General features: G+C 41.2%; 3 protein-coding genes across 5 annotated transcripts in view; all 3 read right to left on the bottom strand.

Annotated features, from left to right (window-relative positions):
- Positions 1 to 87: 87 nt before the first annotated feature.
- Positions 88 to 5,353, bottom strand: LOC143208365 (waprin-Thr1). The gene is made up of 4 exons (XM_076422777.1): positions 4,345 to 5,353; positions 3,953 to 4,024; positions 340 to 513; positions 88 to 279 (listed from the first exon to the last, which is right to left on the bottom strand). The coding sequence occupies exons 1-4, from the start codon at positions 4,349 to 4,351 to the stop codon at positions 188 to 190; spliced, it is 345 nt and encodes a 114-aa protein (XP_076278892.1). The 5' UTR covers positions 4,352 to 5,353; the 3' UTR covers positions 88 to 187.
- A 148-nt stretch (positions 5,354 to 5,501) lies between these two features.
- On the bottom strand, positions 5,502 to 6,817 carry LOC143208358 (WAP four-disulfide core domain protein 2). Of its 2 annotated transcripts, none has more exons than XM_076422765.1 (4): positions 6,501 to 6,817; positions 6,314 to 6,422; positions 6,049 to 6,224; positions 5,502 to 5,938 (listed from the first exon to the last, which is right to left on the bottom strand). In XM_076422765.1, exons 1-4 carry the CDS (start codon positions 6,631 to 6,633, stop codon positions 5,646 to 5,648), a joined length of 711 nt encoding a protein of 236 aa, XP_076278880.1. In that variant the 5' UTR covers positions 6,634 to 6,817; the 3' UTR covers positions 5,502 to 5,645. The 2 variants fall into 2 exon arrangements, with proteins under 2 accessions (XP_076278880.1, XP_076278882.1); XM_076422767.1 differs by having other exon boundaries at positions 6,314 to 6,407; positions 6,501 to 6,803.
- A 980-nt stretch (positions 6,818 to 7,797) lies between these two features.
- Positions 7,798 to 21,673, bottom strand: part of Stumps (DBB domain-containing protein stumps) — a 76,371-nt gene continuing 62,495 nt past the window's right edge. For both annotated transcript variants that reach the window (XM_076422720.1, XM_076422719.1), the window contains exons 6-18: positions 15,895 to 16,054; positions 15,262 to 15,649; positions 14,752 to 15,048; positions 14,515 to 14,650; positions 13,677 to 13,867; positions 12,829 to 12,901; positions 12,203 to 12,511; positions 11,654 to 12,073; positions 11,420 to 11,539; positions 11,224 to 11,318; positions 10,899 to 11,115; positions 10,236 to 10,820; positions 7,798 to 9,089 (exon numbers count right to left, since the gene is read on the bottom strand). In XM_076422720.1, the coding sequence (XP_076278835.1) occupies positions 9,073 to 9,089; positions 10,236 to 10,820; positions 10,899 to 11,115; positions 11,224 to 11,318; positions 11,420 to 11,539; positions 11,654 to 12,073; positions 12,203 to 12,511; positions 12,829 to 12,901; positions 13,677 to 13,867; positions 14,515 to 14,650; positions 14,752 to 15,048; positions 15,262 to 15,649; positions 15,895 to 16,054 (3,008 nt within the window). In that variant the 3' untranslated portion in view covers positions 7,798 to 9,072. The remainder of the gene's footprint in view (positions 9,090 to 10,235; positions 10,821 to 10,898; positions 11,116 to 11,223; positions 11,319 to 11,419; positions 11,540 to 11,653; positions 12,074 to 12,202; positions 12,512 to 12,828; positions 12,902 to 13,676; positions 13,868 to 14,514; positions 14,651 to 14,751; positions 15,049 to 15,261; positions 15,650 to 15,894; positions 16,055 to 21,673) is intronic.

Below are 21,673 nucleotides of genomic sequence, written 5' to 3'. Positions count from 1 at the left end.
TGAAATTATAAGCAATCCTGATCATCACACCATTGGCTGATCATCTCCGGGCGGTACAGGTACGCGGGAAATTTAAAAATCTAATAATTACAAGTCTATATCTCTTTTAATTTAGAATGCAATATTTATTAACATTGGTTATCGAAGTATTTATGTCGTTAATATAGACTCTATTTATTGTATTCGTTCATGTCCGAACACATTTTTCTCTTTTCGTATTGCGATCGAACTGACACTTTTGATACGGTCCACATCTTACGCCGCCACAATAAACTTGGTCTGAAAAATATAGTTTTGTTCTTATATACCATATATTCATGAAATAATAAATTTTTTTACCATTTTGTGATCCTTTGTACCCGCCTCCAGTACCGACAGGACTCGCTTCTATGCACGATTTGCTTCCACATTTGTTTGGACAGCATTTTTCATTCATCGAGCACTGGTAATCCGATTCGCATTTTGGAGTGCATTTTGATACGCTGTATTGTAGCGGGCAGTGTCCACTTTTATCTATAAAACATTTTGATTAATTTAGAAATCAATAGAAATGCTGTGCAGTATTTGCAATATTGATTCTTGCCGTTTTTCAAATAGTTATATTATAGCACCGACGAGATACTACCAGATACTACGAGCAGAGAGTATATCTCTGCTACGAGCACCGACGAGGTACTAAGCCTTATGGGAGTTCGTGTCACCCGAATACTTCGGCGTTTCTTACGTCCTCTAGGATATATTCCGGCTCCAGCCAGAGAAACAGGAGGCCACCAACGGCATTTTGTCGGTGAAGAAGACCACTGAGGAGATTCTCGTCGCGACGCATCGGTGAGAGGTGAGAGAAGGCGAATTATCACGAAACCATATCGATTATTATTAAATGTTACATTCTCCGCTATATTTCAGACGATGTTTTGGCACTATTTTGATACTATTTTCGTCGGTGGTAGAACTTTTAGCGATGTGGTATTTCAGATCACTGAACGTTCCACGTTACCCCACTGCCCACTAGGGCTGCAGGCGAGCCGAGCTAAGCTCGAGCTCGACTGGTCGAGTCGAGTCGAGACTCGATTGGTCGAGCCGAGTCGAGTACTCGCACGAAGCGAGCGGCTCACACGATGCGAGTAGCTCGCATCGATGCAAGCTACCCGCATCGAAGCGAGCTACTCGCGTCGACGTCATCGGCTCGCATCGGTGCTAGCTACTTGCATCGGTGCGAGTTACTTGCATCGATGCGAGTCCAGTCGAGCTTACCGCGGCTGGCAGCGAGCGTGTGATTCGTACGAAATGAACGGCTTGCATGAAGGAATCGACTCGAAATAAATTCAAACGTAATACGACATTGAAGTTCTCGCAGTGCCACGTTTAAATTATTATGTTGGATGTGTCTTATCATGATTATTAATGTATATTTTTTCAGATTTTACAGACTTTGCGAACAGGTTTTAAAAAATTGGAAATTACCAAAAATTCGGAAAAATGCATATTTCCTATTGAAGTTTGGGAAATATCAGGTATATAAAAATTCAATAATGAGATATTGTTAAAACAACCGTTTTTAATTTTTTCCAGAATTTTTTATGTAGTGCATCGTACTTAAAAAAAATAAAAATAATCTTTTCCGATATTTCTTTACCTTTTGTAGGTGTATTATGTAATAGTGAACATTCTTGTATTCAGAAAAATAAAGTACAAACTTTAAAAAATGCAATGCTCTTAAAAATATGATTTTAAAAATATTTTATTTGCCTATATTTCAATTAATATGAACAATACTTCCAGCAGATACAATTAGTGCAGACGGCAAGGTCTCCCGCTGCGAATCGAATCCCGCTTTTTTTCTTTTTTGTTAACCATATAATTGTTGTAGAGATATATTAAATATATTTTTCAAAGCACCGATCTCACCGATGCGAGAAGATAGCTTACTCGCACCGAAGCGAACGGCTTACACGAAACGAACAATGTATACAATGTATCTGATGTGTAGCCGTGAAATGAGTTTTATTTTAAAGTTTCCAGAGTACATAACTCGTTTATTTATATTAATATGTTAGTTGTGTCCCATCGTGATTATTAATGCATATGCTTTTCAGATTTTCGAATTATGCGAACGTCTTTAAAAAATTGCATATTTTAAAACATTCGAAAAAAATGCATATTTCCTATTGAAGTATGGGAGATAACAGTTTTATAAAAATTCAGTAATGGGATATTGTCGAAATCATTTTTCTTAATGTTTTTCAGAATTTTATATATACCATATATATATAGTGCAATGTACTTAAAAAAAATAAAAATCAACTTTTTCGATATTTCTTTACCTTTTGTATGTGTATTATGTAATATTGAACATTTTTAACAAACGTAAAAATGCAATATAAATATTGCTTTGACAATATATTTGAGAAATATCACTACAACAATTATATGGTTAAGAAAGAAGAAAAAAAAGTGTTCAACGAAAAAGAAAATCATTCGGTGTGGGATTCTAATCGTATCTGCTGGAAGTATTGTTCATATATTGAAATATAGACAAATAAAATATTTTTAAAATTATTTTTTTAAGAGTATTGCGTTTTTTAAAGTTTGTACAATATAATAATTTAAACGTGGCACGGCGAGAACTTCAATGTCGTATTACGCTTGAATTTATTTCGAATCAATTCCTTCATGCATGCCGTTCGTTTCGTACGAATCGCACGCTCGCCACAGTGCGCCGAACCATTGACAAAAATCGAAAAAGTCACTGCTTCATATCGATTTAAAACAATGTTCATACTATGTCAAAATAAATCAGTTTTTGAGAAAAAGATTTAAAAAATTCAGTAGGAAATTAGTTACAAGCGAATCTGTACGCGAATTTTAGGAAGATCAAATAGTAGACGTTTGTTGTTCAATTAACACAGATCTACAAAGCGTATTTGTTAAATTTTCAATATAGGTCCACATGAAGAAGTTGTATAATGCAACTTTTAGTATTTCTTCCACAATTCCGATCAGTTGCTATTTATGAAAAAAATTTAATTTAAAACGAAGTTTCAGTTTCGGAAGAACTGAACTGCGAATTCATATATCTACTGAAAACCACCAATAAAACAAAATTTTGTTTATAAATATCGCTTTTTAATGTTTAAATAAATACTATATTTATAATAATATCATATTGTGATTGCTCTCAATATAAATAAAAAACCACTTTGTTTCATGTCTCTATCATAAACAGAACAAAAGTTATTGAATTTTGTCCAAGAAACAGGCATTCCGGCGCACTGTGGATCGGTGCGAGCTGAGCTAAGCTCGACTGGATTGATCGAGCCGGTCGAGTACTCGCATCGATGCAAGTAACTCGCACCGATGCGAGCCGATGACGTCGGCGCGAGTAGCTCGCTTCGATGCGGGTAGCTTGCATCGATGCGAGCTACTCGCATCGTGCGAGCCGCTCGCTTCGTGCGAGTACTCGACTCGACTCGACCAATCGAGTCGAGCTTAGCTCGGCTCGCATTTTGCGAGTACTCGAACAGCCCTACTGCCCACTTGCCTGTCCGTTGAATAGCACAGGGGCTGCTGGTAGACTGCCAGACTGTCAGTGGCAGTCTTTAATAGCACAGACTTATTAAGTCTGTTAGCAAAATGTTACCGACAATCCAACTTACTTTGCCGGTACTTACTCTGCCGGTAACGTTTGGCTAACAGTTTAGGTGTTTTGAAATTTTTGCCGGGAATTTCGTTTATTTCCTTCTAATATTTCATATATATTGAATCAATCACATTATTTTATTTAATCTTCTCATGATGAGACTTAAATAATCGATATTATCCACAAAATTGATAATACCTCTCTGATAAATAATACTTTATGAGTCGAAGAAGAGACTATATTTCTATCTTTCAGCGATCGTCACGGGTTTGGAGGGAAATAATTACGCATTCGCGTGATTAATTGACTTACAAGATAGTTGGGCGTCCGTCGCGGCGACGAACAGGCACACCGTCACTAGCAGAATCGTTCCTTTCCCTGTGACTGTGACGGAAAATTATTCATTAGACACACAGATTATTATTAATTATTACAAATATTTCTTTGAATTTCAAGACTGAATTGCAACCAACTCAATATACCGGGTGTATTTTTTATTACGCCCGAATACAGAGCATTGTATTTAATGCTCCCATAATAATATAAAATAATTGATACTTCAGGAATGATCAAGTGACAAAGCGTTCAATATTATTTTGTTACAATTCAGATATATATTTGTCCTACTCTTGATATTATATGTATACATATTTGTGAATAGACAGATTAATTGAAGGTTCTCCACAATATATAAAAACGCATACTAATCATTTCCAATTCGTCGAGAGTCCTTATTCTTCCGAGCCACTATAGCCACTATATGCACCTCGCGTCCTGACGGAACGAATTGTTCGGTTGACAGATGTGTCACGTCTAAGCGGTGCACGATAAGAATGCAGCCTCTTAAATCCGCTTAAGTCCCTCTCTTCTGCTTGTTTCCACCTCCATTTCGCGGCCACAAGGAAGAGGTCTAGGTAAAGTATTGTACATATATGTACAAGGAAATTTAGCGACACGATTGTGTTCGAATCATTTCCCGGATCCCGTTTTCCTTCATGCACGCCTTAATAACCGTTATCGTTGCGTTTTTAGTTTACGACGTCGATGCGCATTCGGAGAATAATGCACTTGGGTATTCCAGTTGGTCTTGTCCATTGAAACCGCATGATTCATTCTGCGAATCAGTTCAACATCGTATGTAGTCAAATAATTCTTGCGAATTTGTCATCTACTGATCATAGATCAGCGGCACCAATTTATCAGATCACCGCACTGCATCTGCAGTCTGCAATCTAGCAGATGCAAATTGTCTTGATGAAAAAATCGTTTCTGACAGTGGCCATGAGTCAATGACATCATATCTGAATATTATTGAAATGAAGAAGACAACGCAGAGCTCGACATCAGTTCCCTTCCATCAGTAGCATAATGACGATTCTTTCACAGATTGACACGCGAATATAATTACTGTCATTAATATGAACTGCCTGGTAAGACCGCGCGATATCTTGATCCATTGTTTTGCGAGACAGGAACTTCTTTATTTCAAATAAATGAATTAGTATTTATCGCGTCGCGGCTCATAACATATAATTTAATATGTGCCATGCAGTAATAACATATTCTCTTTTCCTAACATCTTATTTAAACTAATTCAGAAAGTACGCTGTTGATTAAACTACTAAACTAATTGCAGAAGATCGAAATCTTTTTCTCTTTCTTTTTGGGGCCAGCCAACGACCTTTCCTCCAAGAGCTCGAATTTATCATCGTCATATTCCTCGAGGCGTCGCGACGCGCCGCGCCGTGCAAATGTAGGTCAACGTCAACAGGTTTATAAACGAATAGAATCGTTCTTTACGTTCTCTGGTACATATTCCCAGTGTTAAGCAATGATTTAGCAATCTACACTCGAAAGAAGGTTTGTTTAATTATTTTATGGATTTATTAAAAATAGAACATGATGGAACAAAACACCATTCACGACATTTCAAGTACATTTTCTTGAGTATGGCACTTGCAAAGACACGAACTTATTCGATCGAGATAATATTTGCTTATCCCAATTAATTATTGTAAAAGTACGAGGGATAGGAGTTTGGGTTTCTAGGGATTTCGTAGGGATTCCTATTGACTTCGTATGGATTACTAGGGAAGTTGTTCGGATTTTTCGGCAACGTGATATCGGGCACCGGAAGCTCAACGGATTCGACCACCTCAAGATCCGGCTTCTGGCAGGCTAGAGCGCCGCAACGATTTTTACAGCACTTCAGCGTTCCTCTGCAATCGTTGTCAACGCTGCAAGTTGGCGAGCACACCCATCGTCCTTTTGGCACTGCTGGACAGGACCCTGGCTTCTCTGTAACACAAAAGTTCGTGTTTAATTTGCCAACACTGTGTGTTTAAAAAATTGGTTGCATCGATAAATGTATATTGTGAAATGATTGATACTCGAAGATATTCTCTCACCTTGCCGATTTGGTTGCCGCATTGTCACAGGTTTCGAACAGACAAATCCTCCGCAAGTGGTCGAACAGCATTTGCCGATTCCTAAACAATGGGAATCGGAAGAACAGGACTGGCTGCAGATCTGAACCGGAAGAGCTGGTGGACAGGATCCTGGTTTCTCGCCGAACGGTTCATATCTGTGGTTATTCGAAACGAAAAGAGTTCTACAATGAAGTTGCTCGACTATAATCAAACAGGAGAAATTATTGAAACTAATAGAATTTACCTGACTTGACCGTAAGTGCCGGCTAAAGTTAGCGTTAACAATAAAGTAACCAGAAGTAACTTCATCCTCCGGCTGTTTTTCTTGAAAATGGCTGCTACTTCCGATGGTACTGAAAGCAAAATGCACTTATCCTTGTGGCAAACACTCTTTTACAATATTCAAATAATCGATGAACAATTATCTTTACCACTAAAATCAGTATCGATAAACTTGCACGAGAACGATCGACGTTTGTTAACGTCAACAGGTCGCCGCGCCACGCCGCGCCGTGTCTTTTTACTTTTGCTGAAGGGGAGAGGAATTTCCTTGGCTATATACATACGATCGATCCCCACTTTGCGACGTGTGGCGCGTAACACGTGAGTCCGTCAATATAATAAAAGTAAAGACGCGCCGCACCGATGCCACCGCGGATGCTGGACCGCAACGGTATTAATTAACCAGACTAACTTAGCTAGACTAATTTAGCTAACGAGAAATCTAAATGGAGCGGAAGGAAGTTTCCAGCGGTTCCTGAGAGAGCTCCACGGAGAAGAAACGCGAGGGCAGGTGCAGTACATCTGGACGGTTTCCGGATGGGAAACCGCATCCTTTTTATTTTTTCCTCGTCGCGCGACGCACCATATCTTGTTTCTCGTTTCTCATCCTGTTTTCCTCCGAAAGTTCTGTACGAATTTATTAAGATACTTTCAGGTATGTATAATTCAAGTAAGGTTCGAAGATCATCGAATTATGCTTGTTTTTCACGGTATACTGACACAGTGTTCGACCTTGCCAGCCAACGAAATGTATTGTGTAATTACAGACACGAATCCCAAGTTTTTCGAATATTTGAGAACGACTGGTATTTCTTACCGGACGCTACAAGACACAGTCAATCGTCATGTTTTATTCAAAGATGTACTCGTCTATGCGTAAACCGTCGTGACATCATTCGTCGTTAAACGTTCTCTCGTTGCGTTGTTTGAAAGATATTTAAATATTTCAATTTTCAGAGGATCCGTCACACAGGATCACAGTCAGTAGAATAAAGCTCCAAAGAAAAGTTCTAATTAAAAAATGTTTTGCATTCATCGAATATTTGTTTTTCTTCTCAGTTACCTCAGGTGCCTCAGATCTACATATGTAAGTAGCCAAGTTCGTTGCATAATTGTCCGGAATCGTTGACTTCCGAGGACGACCAGTTTTCGATGTCGGGCGGTCGGGCGATACAATATTTTTCACACGATATCCATAGAAATTTTTTGAATTCTTTTAGTTATTTACTGTTACTGCGACGACGATGACGATAAAGCAGAAGCGAAAGATTCAATTCCTTATACATATGTATATATATAGATACCCGAGTGGTTCAAATGTCATAACAAATATTGGGTGAGATCTTGAAATATCATTCCCAAGTTTAAAGTAAATCTTTGCCGAGATAATCAATACTTCTACAAATTTTCTTCCACAAGAACAAGGACAATTACGCTGGAAAGACGTTCTGTGATTTCATTCTTTATTGATATGTTAACATAAATAGAAAAGGATGGACCCGACAGATCCGGTAAAAAATTACGCAAAATGGCTATGGTTTAACATATTACAATTACAGTTTAACTGTTAAATGCATTCTTGGTACTTGAGACACGATTTATAATATGCGACAGCTATAACCGAGAATTTCCGACGCCTGTACAAAGATAATATAGGTAATAGGTCGTCGACCACGCGACGATTCGTTACAGTCTTTCGGCACCGTAGACATTTTCACGCTGCTCTAGTTTAACATTTCAAAGAGAATGATAATTATTGCGATTAAGGAAAATAATAGAATAGAAGAAAACTCTTGATATATACAGAATTTCAATTTTGGTTTACCGCCAAAATGACCTAACTTTGATTTGGCGCTCGCTAGCATTGTATTCCCGCTTGGATCAAGATCCGAATTAGTCAATTAATTAATGTACAACTTAATGGTTAATTTGGGGTCTTGAATGTCCTCAATGACCATATCGCTTATCCTAATGAGTAAATTCGAATTACAAGTCGCTATCTTGCAACGATCTCGAGAATGTTCAGCCTCTGAGGATTTTCGGATCCTTGAAATCGATGTATTACAAAATAGATGCGAATATTCAGCTAAAAATTATCTAAATTGTTATATCGTATATTAAAATGAGTTCTATTGAGTTTCAATTCGTAGATCTTTATTTGTCGTAACTCCCAAACTTCTGGCATCTAAAACGAATAAACATCCACAGAAACTTAATTGAAACTATTTAAATTTTTCTAGACTTGTCGAGTATAAACTAAAACGCTTACAAACTAATTGAAATTCTTAACTTTTGAATATACAATTTTAATCGATATTCCGTTTTCCTTCGTACGGCGCGGCGCGGCACGTTCGAGGCACTTCGTGGAACGACGAACAAGTGAAATAATTTTTGATAAACTCTTCGAGTATTCGAACGAAACCAAAAAGGGAAGAATAATGCGATAGGGAAACAATGTACACAAAAGAGGCAGAAGATTAGAGTCGTGCGCGGAATATCAGTGAGACTATTTTATGGCCTCCGTACAATATTACGATCGTTTTTACACGATTTACATATTTATATACGCTATTAATACTAAACATTTACGAAGAACACTGGCGTCGTACGATCACTTCAGAAATAGTGAACGAAGAAAACAATCGTAGAAGGCACGCTTCGCCGATGGTCCTTTGTTGCGGAGGGAGGAGAAGGACGATGGCGTCTTCGATGGCCATCTTTTTACTTCTTTGTGACGCCTGGAACAAAGAATATGAGAAACAAACTAAATTAAAAACAGCACAACATTTTATCAATCTATTATAATTAGATTGTTGATTTCATGTATTTATAAAAATGAACGAAAAAAGTAGCTACTATCATAATTAATTAAACGATTGTGAAGTTGGGATGAAGGGACTACTGGCGGAAAACATGTTTCTTGATAAAGCTCTAAAATGTTCGGTTAATTCGATATGGCTTTGTGTCGTGGCAAACGCTGGCTTCAAGATCAATAATGCCCTGAGATCACAGATGACGATGAAGTTACAGTGAAGAGATTGCTGACAGTGAAGAAGCTGGTCTTTTAAGGCGACCCGAGAACATTACAAGAAATAGTGACGATGAAAGTCCGATCAAGTAACCCGGTCTCGGTGAATTCACCGAGTAAAAGGGAACGACCGGGTGATTAGCTCCGCTGGAATGTCAATTTACGACGGGGATTTCAATGAGCCTTTTGAATCACTCCCACCTTCTTAAGGACTTGCTTCTCTCTCAAAGGGTTTCCGAGTACGCGGACTGTGTTCCCGTGAATGCTCGTTTTTCTCGTGATCATCGATGCAAAGAAGTCTTGGGAATATTCAAACGGTCTTTTTATTATGCCCCAAGAAGAACGAACCAATTTCGAAAGCCTATAATGCCCTGTGCTGGGGCAAATAGCATCGATCGAGAAACAATTATTTTATATAGTACATAATTACTACCATTTTCAAGTTTATGTAAATGTATATTATCACTAGACTACGGATTTTTATGCAAAATAAAAATTGTCTGCACCATTTGCAAGAGACTGGAGCGAGATGGACGTCTAATTCTAACTGTAATCGTGTAACTTTGTCATTGTTTTAAATGGCATCTATATACTCGTTTTGCCCATAAATCCGCAGTCTAATTATCACGGACAACTTTACAGTATCCCAAACTAACACGATAAAATGACTCTGCAACAATGAAAAATAGTTTAAGGACACACTAAAACTAAAGTGTACTAAACCCCACACTTATTAACAATTTTCTTAAAAAGTGAAAATTCTTCGGGAAAAGAAGAGTTACAAGGTTGAAGAGATACAAGGACGTATTAAATCTTCTATTCAAGATTTAGATAAGAACCAATCGAAAAATCTTACCTCTTGGGGGTACAGGTGGCGCAGGTGCCTTCTCTATGACCTTGATCTCCTGGGACGGGTCCACGTTCATATAATCCGGCATTCTGCAGCCATCAGGGACGTCCACGTTACAGGAACCGTTCACCAAGTCGGTTTCCACGTACTCCTCGTTATTCTTATTCGCAACTGTGTCTGTCGCTAGACCCTGACCCTCATCAGGTGATTTGGCGTCCTCTGTTCTCTGTGTTTCGACCTTGGCCGGGTTCTTCGATGTCTCGGCAGTTTGACTCGGATCACCCGAATTCCTCTGTTGACCCTGAACGACTTCCTGGAGCGGTGTGACGTGTCCAGGTGTGACGTGTCCAGGTGTCACGTTCATGTAGTTCGTGGGCGTGGGTATACACATTCCTGCAGGTGGTGCTGGAGCTGGATTCACCGCAGCAGGTTCGATGTTAGTGTAGCTGTTCCCAGGGTGCTTTGGAGGATCAGAGTCTGCGGTGTCCGCAATCCCTGGAGATGGACTTTGGAGCATATCTAAGTATTTAGGGTGATCGCACGGGGAGCTGGGAGTCTTTGGTTCCTTCAGGGTGTGGTCCGGCTTGAACGCTGTGGGAAAATTTGTAACGATCAGAATATATATATATAATATAAAAAGAAGTATTCAAGATAAGAAACAGTTGTTACAATGAATAGGCAATCCCGAAGGAGGAAAAGCGATGTAATATTCAGTGTCTTCTGTCTTCGGCGGCAGCTGAGGTCTGAGGTCGAGATCGTTTCCGGTGGAGGACCGAGGAGACGGGGAATACCTGAGTGCAGGTGAGTATCTGCCAGCGAATGGTTTTGGAGCTGGCGGTATCTCGTAAGACATTACTCCTGGTTTGTCTTCTCTCGCGTTCTGCAACTGTCGTAAAATAAACTATAATTTATCGTTTAATCGGAAGGAAGAGGAAAATATTAGTCTTCAGACTGGTCAATTATATTCGTCTAGTTAAAAGAAAATGATACATACTCTTCTATCTTCGGTGTCTGAATGAGTTCCACTGTCACCTAGACTGGTTCCGCTGCATCCACTGGCAGTGCTCATTCTACCAGACGAAGACGAGCCTGAGGAAACGGAAATACAGATTTTAGACGATTATTACCCAAAGATACCTGTATTCTTCGTTTGACAGTATATTGTCATTATAAATTCAATGGTCACGTACTTGACACACTACGGAGACTCAGACTGCTAACTGGTCTGCGATCTGCCAGTCCGCCACTGATGTTCTCCGCTTTGTTGGCTACGGACAAATCGTCGCTTCCGTTCGCAGAGTCCTTTGAATCTGTCCAAAAACAAAACACACGAATTGATCAAATAATCCGAAATAACAAATTGTATATTGTACATGCAACCCGTGAAAACTTGTATTTTCATTCTGCGGATCGCTCACGCTCACCTTTCTTCCCCTTAGAGAAGAACTTCTTAATCCTGTCGAAGGGAGTGGGCGCCTTCATCTCCTCCTTCAACCTCTTCTGTATCCTCTCATACTCCTCTCTCATCGCAGTCAGCTGCCTCTGCTTGTCCTTGAAGCTCTGTTGAACGTCGTTCCGGTTTCTCCAGTTCTCCACGAGCCTCTCAACCTCGTTAATCGTGAATACGTTATTCTTGAAGTCGTTTATGATCTCCAGAAGCTCGTCCTGAGGACCGGACGGCTCTCTAGACTTTGCGCTCGAGTTGAAAGCGGTTTTACCATAGAAACAAGAATTCTGACTGTTTTCCTCGCGAGGACTTAAGTGATCCTGACGATTCTGCGTCGGCGTCGCTGTTCTGGACGGCTGTTGTTGATTCGCCACGTTCGATGTGGGTGTTTTGGGTCCTTGAAAAATCAAACTTTCATTGAGAAACAAATTTTTAAAGAAAACACATTAACAAGGGACGTTCTCGGTGAGAAAAAATATACAACAGCTTTCAGTGCGAGAGTTGAAGAGAATTGTTAGCGACTCACCAGCAGGATGCATCTTCATGTAGCCTTGAAGAGGCAGCTCAAGGCCGTTTGGTGTGGTCGCCGGCGCCGTTGGTGTCGAGAGACTGACGAGGACCGGTGTCGGTGCCGGTACGATCGAGTAATTTGCCTCAATGGGGTTAGTGGTGGTTGGACTAGGGGTTACTGGTAATTGGCCAGGCAAGATTAGAGACGTTATTGGTCTTGCGGCCGGTGGCACTGAATAAGCCTCGCTCAGTGGTCGTGGACGACAGTAATCTTCCTTATCGTTGCTGGTCTCGTTGGTTGTGTTAGTCGTTGATGGTTCCGCACCTAGAATTCACCCATTCGTCAAACCAAGTACTTCGAAAATAACCACTTGTTCAATCCTGAAACGCACCATTATAGCTTCCTTACTCATACTCATATTGATCGTTATTTCATGTGCATTGCTGTAATTATTCGAACATCAGATAGACTCTTGTCGTGTAATGTCATCTCTACACGAAGCATTTTCAAAAGTGTCTTTTCAAAAAATTGATAATAAAGCTGAGAATGGTCTTGAGGAGCACCGTCAATTGTAAAAGTGTGAAGAGGGTCCGTGGTCCGAGGGTGAATACTTATTGTTAGTATAATCGAAGGATACTCACTCGCCGCTTGATCGTTAGCCGTCTCGCTGATCACTTTCAGGTAGCTGTACATGTTGGTGAACTCGTTCATTTGCTGCGATTCAAGGCCGAGCCCGAAACATGCAACACAAAAGCGAAACACCAGTTAGTTCGATGAACGACGACGCTGCTCGAAGATACATGATCGAGAACACATTTTAGAAGTTAGTCGAGAGTGACAGAGACAGAGAGACAGAGACAGCTATCATTTAAGGGTGTGGGTCCTTAGTTGACCTTGGTCCAGCGTGAGCGTGGTGGCGCTGTTTTACCGATTCAGTCACTGTATCGATAAAACATCGGTAAAAAACTCCGTCGAACTACTGTCGAACTCCGCTACATGTTGCCGAATAATGAAAATTACGCCTCGAAAACGCGAAAGTAGGCCATTTTAGACACCATCCACTATTGGTGGGTCTTTTATCTAGCGATTGTGACTACGTAGGGGCCCTACATGTGCGTTAGCGAGACGTGGTTTGTTATTTACGGAACCCTTGCAACCTCGTGTACGTATACAGTGTCTAGCGGTGTGTGAGTGTGCCACTACATTCTCGCTCGACCAAGGTCAAATTCGGACCATCACCCTTAAAAAATGAAAGGTCCGTCGAGGTGAGCTGGTGCTTCTTTCTCTAAGGGTGCAACGTGCGAAGCCACCACGAGCGAATGCTTTACATTTTACATGATTAACGTTTCCCGCCCGATTGTTGGTAGTCTAGCAGTGAGGAAAGCGTAAGTCGAAGCGATAGTGGCGATTAGAAGAGGAGAAATATCGCGGAAGTACCGGTTTCATGGGACTAATCTGTGACGTCGGTTTAAAGGCGATGCTTTTGTACCATGTAGCCACGAAGCTGATGTGCCAGTCTCGCGTGTCCCGCTTGTTCTGCGAGGTCTGCCGGAGTTAGCTCCGACACGTTCCTCAGGTCGCATGCTATATCGCCACCTGGACACTCGAGAAGCTGCCAGGCTAGCCTCTCAAGGCCGAATCGAGCGGCGAAGTGTAACAGCGTTGGATTCTCTTCGGGACCTGCATCAGCAAAAATATTACCATTTATTCATTCACATGCTATACAATGATTGAGGCTTATAGTACAATTACACTTGTGCCGTCTACAAGGACTTTGAATGGACACATATGATCTTACCAACTAATCTTCCTGCGGGTGCAACCGGCATAAAAAAGACAGCAAATACAAATTAACTAGAGAAATACAACTATGTATTACTCGAAATGTTGTACACATTCTTAAGATTACAATACTTAACCCTTTGCACTCGAATGGTGACTGTGATGAATGGGTGCCAGTCAGAATTGCCGTATCATTATTTCGAACGGTTTTTAAATTATTCAATTCTTCTGTATTCTTATGTATTCTGTATAAAAGATTACATACTATGCATGGAATAACAATCTTCTAGGTTGGAAGATACGTCTTGGTTTCTCGGAATTAAAATGGCTTCGAGTCGAAAGGGTTATACGTATAATGGGAGAATGAGATAGAAAGGGTTATTTTCTCTGAATACGGGTTCCAAATCTTGAAGACTTTCAAATGAAAATCAAGTGCGGTAAAATATGAAAAAATTCGGAAGCCGTTTAATCGCGTTAACCCGTGTCTACTCGCGTATAAATTATACATAATAGAAAATATAGGACAACGTAGACTGTAGACTCACTCGAGTGAACTTTCTGGTTGGAAACCACTCCGCTGGGGGTGGATAGGAGATTAAAGTGCGGCGGCACGTTTCGTTGAAACGCGTGGACCATCCAGTTGTCCAGCTGCTCGCGATCACCGGGATTGAAGCCGAAGGTCTGCAATCATAATTAATCGAACCGATAATCCGGACAGATCGAATTGACGGATGCACGCAGACGCCGCGCCGGTTGCTTATCGAGATCGAGGCGATCTTTACCTGGCACATGAACTCGAGAGGATTGTCGTGGGCCCTGAGTATCTGATCGAGTTCCCTGAGCCTGCTCTCACACTTCACCTGCCTTACGCCCAGAGGACAACCGTTCTTCGATATCCTAACGCCGACAAGCATCGATACCTCTAGACATCTTTCGGGAATTGAGAACTGCAGGGCGTACGGGTTCCTTCTTTTCACGTGGGCGATATCGATCGCATCCCCGCAACGATCCACAATCACGGACACGTTGTCTTCTGGGCGCACAGGGTCGTTCAATAGAGCTATTATCCTGTTGTGGCCCTGAAAATAGGTATACTTCATTTATAGTGCAATACACCGCACTGGGATGCCTAACATTTCATCTTTTTCCTTCCTTTCCATTTTCTACCGAATTTACATTATTCCGAAGGAAATTTTCTTCAGCTACATTTAGGACTTTAGATTTTTATTTACGACTAGACACCGAAATGCTAAGTTTGCGAAGATGAAATATCTTCCGCATCGTGCACATACCAGTTTGACTTTCTTCGGATGAACCGAGAAAGCAGTTTTGTCGCTCCTGAGAGCTAGCGGGGGCGTAGTGCCGAGTATGCCAACTGCAGCACCTAACAGCTCGCCGACAAAAGTCTCGTCCTGATCTTTCACGAAGAACTTTCTCCATTGATTGTACGAGACCAGGATCGACCTATGAGCGTCGCTGATGTGGCTATCGTGTACGCCCAACATCATCGCCAGGACTTTGTCGCTGACTAGGTGCCTGGCTAGGCTTGTCGCGTGTTCAGGTCGACTTTGTACTCGTTCCAACAGAACTGGACACACCACGACAATCTGCAGACGAGCTGTTCTGATCCTCTCCTCGATACCCGGGGGAGTCGTTTCTTCGACGGTGATGTGACGTACTCTGAAATGATTTTTACTCTTTACCCGTAAGCATCGTCTCTCTGTAACTACTTGCTGCAACCAACAGCTCCTTGTTCAGTGGAGCACACGTCTCAATTTTTAACAAGGAATTTTTATCAACATTTCTAATTTCTACAAATCAATTTTTTTCTTTCGAAGACTAGAAGAGTAGACGAGGAGATAGGAAATTGTATTGTGGAGGTTTATAGCGACGAAAAAAGAAATGTGACAATGAGGGGCAATTACTTGAATGGCGGCCGGCCCTGCTGTCTGCTGATCTGCTCGAAACAGGCTGTCAGATAATTCACCCACAAGCTCGAGATTTCGCTGTCCTTGCTGGACACGAAGAGCACGTCGTCTTCAGAGTGCGAGTCGATCTTTGACAGCACCGTCGCTGAACGCGACCCTGCAAAAATAAATGATTTTCTTCATTTTAGAAACTCCATTTCGCTATTTATTTGTCTGTACGTATTCGCATCCTTTTAGATGCTTGGAATTTTACATTGTAAAACTAGTTCTTCAATTTGACTAGGTCCGGGTAAATAATTTTCCACTAGTAATAGAAATTCAACTGTTTTCATTTATATATATCTTAAATTACGTGTGCAACAGCGCAGTGATGAGCTGCTTCCACCGCGAACAGATCGATGTCCTTTCTGTTTAGTCGACGTCGACGTCGACGTCAACGGCGCGGCGCGGCGGTCCACGAGGTTTTAATTAATGCCCCACGCTTAATTTCCGCGAGCTATTAGCGTATTACCGGCAAGGCACACCTTGCTTTAGTTTTCCCCATAAAGGGAGCAGCGTTCAATTTCATTTAATGGGACACGAGACACGCGAGCCTACCCCTCCCTGGCGAGACTAATAAAATAATGGTCTTTTAATGCGTTTGTTCCTCGTTATTCGAGAATGTGGCATTGCTACATTCTTCCGCGACATACTTTATGCAGTTTATCGTACCGGCTGTACTTAACGAAATTAGAATCTTGTCTGACCATTTCCCCGAACAATCTTCCAAGAAGATAACCTTTCCTTTCAACAGTCTTCCATTTCTTCCAGTCTTTCATTTCTAATGAAATTCTTTCTTCTTTCTTGCAGATATCGTTTCGGAATAATTTTCCACGAGCTCCTGCAATTTCAGAGGACTTCTACACAGGCTTTCTACACAGTTTCAAAAGTCAGAAACGACGGAAACAGTATACAGTATACGAGATGGAGATTCATTTAGCCGACTAAAGCCGGATTAAATTTACTTTACGGTCCCTGTGTCGGCATTTAACTCGATTCGAACGACTAGATGTTTGAACAAGTTCCAAACCACTTGCTGCTAGTTTCGCGAATTCATTGAAATCTATTACATACTACGTAGGTAATGCACTGGAGTAAATAATAAAACTATATAATGTTCGTGCTCGTTGTTCCAACCAACAACTCCGAAGTTTGTAAAAGGTCCTCGATCTTCGAATAAAAGAGCTTGCAACCTTGAAATGTCTCTCGAGACAGGAAAAAAGAAATCGGTGCAAGCGTTTATCCGTCGCGTCTCGGTGCATCGCGTCCACTCGCAAGTTTATTGGGAGTACAATGGTGTAATTAATGAGGTCGCTCGTTTTCCATAACCGTGTGCATTCCCGAACAAGGAAGCTTTTGTGTCGACGATATCGATATCTAACCGCTGCGCGCCGCCGCGCCGACTGAATACACCGGGGTTCACGATCCCTCCGGCCGAAAATAACCGGAAAGAGTCGCGCTCTTTCTTTTTTCGCTTTAATCAACTCTCCCCATTATCGACTGCCATTCAAGACCGTTCCGAAAAGTTCCTTCGGTTATCTGAAGTTGTTTCCCCGAACGATATATCCGCTGTGGAATTGCGCTGGATAACGGCGCGACGCGACGATGTATCTGGAAAAACGCAGACACCTGTCGATGCTTAAACAATTGTTCGCTCTGCGATCTCTTATTTTTCATTTAATCCCGACATTTAGAGTTTCTGATCTTTTCCTTTCTAGGTTTCGCAGAAATAGAGTTAGCGAATTCTTGTCAGTTAAATAAAATCAACCCTCCAGATTGAATTTTAGACAATTATGAAAGAAAATGATCGTTATAATCTTTTCTGGTAGGATTTATAAATGTAGTCTGCAAGTTGAACTGCAGCGATAGAATCAAGATTTGAATGCACATTGTATTTTCTACATTTTCGTGACCAAGTCACGAATACCCGTCCGAACAAATTCGAAACAGATGTGTTTACGATGGAGCAGCAGGATCGAAATCATGGGCGGAATTATGGGTAGAGCCAGAGCAGAAAGGTTCACGGTCTTTTCAGGGTACGCGGGTCCGAGAATAACCGAGAATAACCGGGAACGGGGTAAACTTTCATTTTCTCCCCCGATTCTGTTCGTCCATGGTTTTCCGTGAAAACCGCGGCGCGGACAAATAAACGCGTCGTTAAGAATAGAAGAAAGCTTGTAGCCGATGCGAAGGGTTCGTTTCCGCGTTCGTAACACGTGGTTTCCATCCGAGGTACGTGCCGACGAAAACGTTCCCTCTGTCCAATGGACCGAGAATGGTTCTTTCATCTACGACTACGAAATACAGCGGAGACGAGAGAATAATTGTCTGACCAAAAAAAGAAGAGCGACAAACACGTTCAGCAGCTGTCTCGCGTTTTCTGTGTTTCTAACCAGTCAAATAAACCGAGTTCAAAAACTGTAAAAATCTAGATGAAAGGAATTTTCTAGTTGCTAAATTGATCTTGTTCCCCAGCCTGGTTTTTATTAAATAATTCGCGACACTTTATTAGTAAATGTTTTTATACGATGTCTATTTGAAAATTGCCGGTCAAAAATGGTAAAAGAGTTTTTAATGGGAGATGTCTCGTCGCAGGCGACAGACATCCTCCGTTCCGAGTTCCGAGTTTGGTTTCGATGGACGCCATCTTGGCGGCTCCTGCGGCCACTACGTGACGCGCGTGGCTTCCGTTTTCGGCTGCATCCGGCCTTATACCGAATTAATAGTCGCGAGCTAATCGAGCTATGAGCCGTTATCCGTGCTCTTCGTAACACGGTTCTAGTCCGGTCGACAGGAAACGCGGTGGAAAATCGTTTTTGCGAAATGGAACGACAGCAATCGTCTACCGTGAACGGAATACTAATCATTCAGAACGCCCATAACACCTTGAACCGCAATCACATTAAAACTGTACACATGATACATTTTTTACCGAGAGAATAACCCATTTATTGCCACACAGAATGTTAAGTAGGCAATTCTGTGTACGGATATTTAGAAGTGCAATTTTCTCTGAAAATTCCCAATCTCGTACATTTTTACTAATTCGTGTATGCCTCCCTTACTACTCCTGTAATGCTAATTACCTTTTAATACGATGTACAACTGTTTATAATGCTCCAGGGCACACTAATAAAGCCTTTTAATAAAGCCGTTTAAAAACATGGTGCCTACCAGCACGGCGCGGCGCGGCGTCAGGGCTCTCTGCCATCTCGCGTAAAAACGTACTAAACGAGGGAAACGGTAAATTTTCGGGAGGGATTAAAGCCGCGCCTAAATCAGCGAACATGCGAACTCGTCGAGCTTTTTGCTTCCTTCGTGCGGAGCTTTTCTAAAATATCGCTCGAAAATGAGACCGGCAAAAAATTGGCATAAATTCGGAAGAAAACGAGACACTCACTGGTGATGTTGGACAAATCCAAAAAGGTCGGTCGGTTTCGTCGCCGGGAACGAGGCGTTTCGCACGTGTTCGCCATATTTTTCTGGGGGACGAATTTTTCGATCATCTTTTTACACGTCGGGATTTATTCGCGAGTTTGCACCACCTCGAGATATATCCTGCCGTTCTCCCGTTTACGAATGATCCACATTTTCACTCATTTTAAGAAAGAGGGGGATGAGAGACGAGCGGCGCGGCGAACAAATTGAAAACGTCGCGCGTTCGAACGATCGTCGACGACTGATCGATTCGATACAAACTGAACACCGGGAATGCCCATCGTCGAATTCGAGACGCCCCACCCCCCGGTCATTGGCGTCATTGTTTTCACGTACAGACTCAGAAATCAAACGATGCCCATAATTAAGCTGGACGAGCGTCGAATTTCAATTGGGAATCGATGTGACTCCGTTTGTTTTGGATTTCGTTCTCGCGGGACGTGCCATCGCGACAGGCCGCGGTTCTTCGTACTTGGAAACGATTTATCACGCTTTTTTTTTCATCGATTTCAATTTTCCTCACTACAGGAAGATCGCGAAACCGAAAAAGTCACCGAATTTTCATAAAAAATTTTCAAATATTATCATCAGTCTGCGGATTTTGATGCAAAATAAAAATTGTCTGCATCGATTGCAAGAAATAGAAACTAGATTGAATGTTATTTCTCCCGTTAATGATTTTACTAGAGGAGAAATCACATACGTATTGGCATCCGCAGTTTTGAAAATTCTCAATTCGCGGTCTAATTGTCGTAACATATTTTTAACCCTTGGCAGAGTGGTGACTTGAGGTTGTTAGACTTATGTTCCTGCAGTTGAAATGTTAATAGCGAAGATTGACTATAAAATGTTCTTGAACAGTCCGTTTAAGTAAAATCGTCGATTTACGAATCGTTTTGTATACATATATATTTTTATAGCGAGCGACGAAAGCGTTCGTAGTAAGATGTTACGAACGGGACGCCTGAGCAGCTTGTAGGGAAAATATTTAGATTTGAACGACGCGCGAAGGCATGGAGGAGAAAAGAAGAAGAAGAAGACGAAGAAGAAGCTAGGACGCCGCAAAGATGGCGGCAGCTGGGCCTGATTTGTATTCGCCGCGCGGCGTCGGAGCTCGCATACGATTAGCATACTGCATATCCTGCGCATCGGGTGCATCAGGACACGACAACACACCGCTTTCGAATGCACGAAAATGTCTGCCTCGTGGAATTCTCGAAGGACGCTTTATAAATAATCCTCAACGGACTCGTCGCTTTCATCCCCCTGAGTACCCGGTTGCATTTCATTAAAATCGCGTCGAGACGCCGCGCCGCGCCTGCCACTATCTTTTTCTCGTTCATTTTTCAACACTTTCCTTCATCTATAAATGGATCGTGATTATGAATAAAATCCCAACAAAATGTTCAGTCCAAAAAGATTAGTTGCTGAAAACGATCTACATGGGTGCCATTTTCATTTCAAATTACATTGTGCTGTGTTAAAACACATACGATATTTATTACGAATATTAGAATTTGTATAAAGTCAGTCCACAGTCTATTTTGTTAATATTTCCAGGTTTGCCGTTGATGATAGTGTTTGATGAATTGCTAAATTGTTTAATACATATAAGAATGAATCATTTATAGGTATAGCTACAAGTAGTTATAGACTCGTTCGTAAATTGTTCATCATCAGCGACACGAAAGAACGTCACCGACAGATTATAATTTTTAATCGACCTATTGTTGTACATCGATGTCGGATATATTTATTGAAATCAGCTTCAGCATCCTTAAAACGATATATGGAACACTGGAGCACATTTGTAAACAATTACGCTGCCGTTTCGGCGCTGTGGAATTTCGCTTAATCGAGCTGCTGTTTAATAGCTGAGACTGTTCGCTGCACGATGATTATTAAGTAACGCGAGCCATTACATGTATAATGTTGCAGACCGGGTATACATGTATATACCATATGATACGAACAATATATTATAAACTATTTCTGAAAAATGATGAGCGTTACCTGCTTATTTTATCTGGTAAAATCTGGATTTTATTTATCAACAATTTTCAAACAATATTCTACTGAACCGAACTTCTTGATATTGATAATAGAAAATTTTTGGGAAACATTCATTAATAGTTTCATTGCTACATAATAGGTTCATAATAAAAGGAAAAAGTTACCGAAATATTCGATGCTCCGTTTGGCATAATGGTTCTCCTCCTTGATCTTCATCTTCCCAGTTATTATTAATTCCCAATCAATGTTCAACACGCTCACCTCGCGAAACCCATCGTCGATCAAA

This window comes from Lasioglossum baleicum, chromosome 4 (genome assembly GCF_051020765.1).
Source record: "Lasioglossum baleicum chromosome 4, iyLasBale1, whole genome shotgun sequence".
NCBI lineage: Eukaryota > Metazoa > Arthropoda > Insecta > Hymenoptera > Halictidae > Lasioglossum > Lasioglossum baleicum.
This window is presented reverse-complemented; position numbering and strand designations above follow the sequence as displayed.

Bases quoted from the DNA above. Each gene is read 5' to 3' on its own strand.
- LOC143208358 (XM_076422765.1), bottom strand. From the start codon at position 6,633: ATGTATATAGCCAAGGAAATTCCTCTCCCCTTCAGCAAAAGTAAAAAG. The intron at 6,423-6,500 runs GTAAAGATAATT...TTTTGCTTTCAG, and splicing joins TATCGATACTGATTTTAGTG to TACCATCGGAAGTAGCAGCC. The intron at 6,225-6,313 runs GTAAATTCTATT...GAATAACCACAG, and splicing joins GGCACTTACGGTCAAGTCAG to ATATGAACCGTTCGGCGAGA.
- LOC143208365 (XM_076422777.1), bottom strand. The intron at 514-3,952 runs GTAAGTCAATTA...AATGTTTTATAG, and splicing joins GACGGACGCCCAACTATCTT to ATAAAAGTGGACACTGCCCG. The intron at 280-339 runs GTAAAAAAATTT...TATATTTTTCAG, and splicing joins GTACAAAGGATCACAAAATG to ACCAAGTTTATTGTGGCGGC.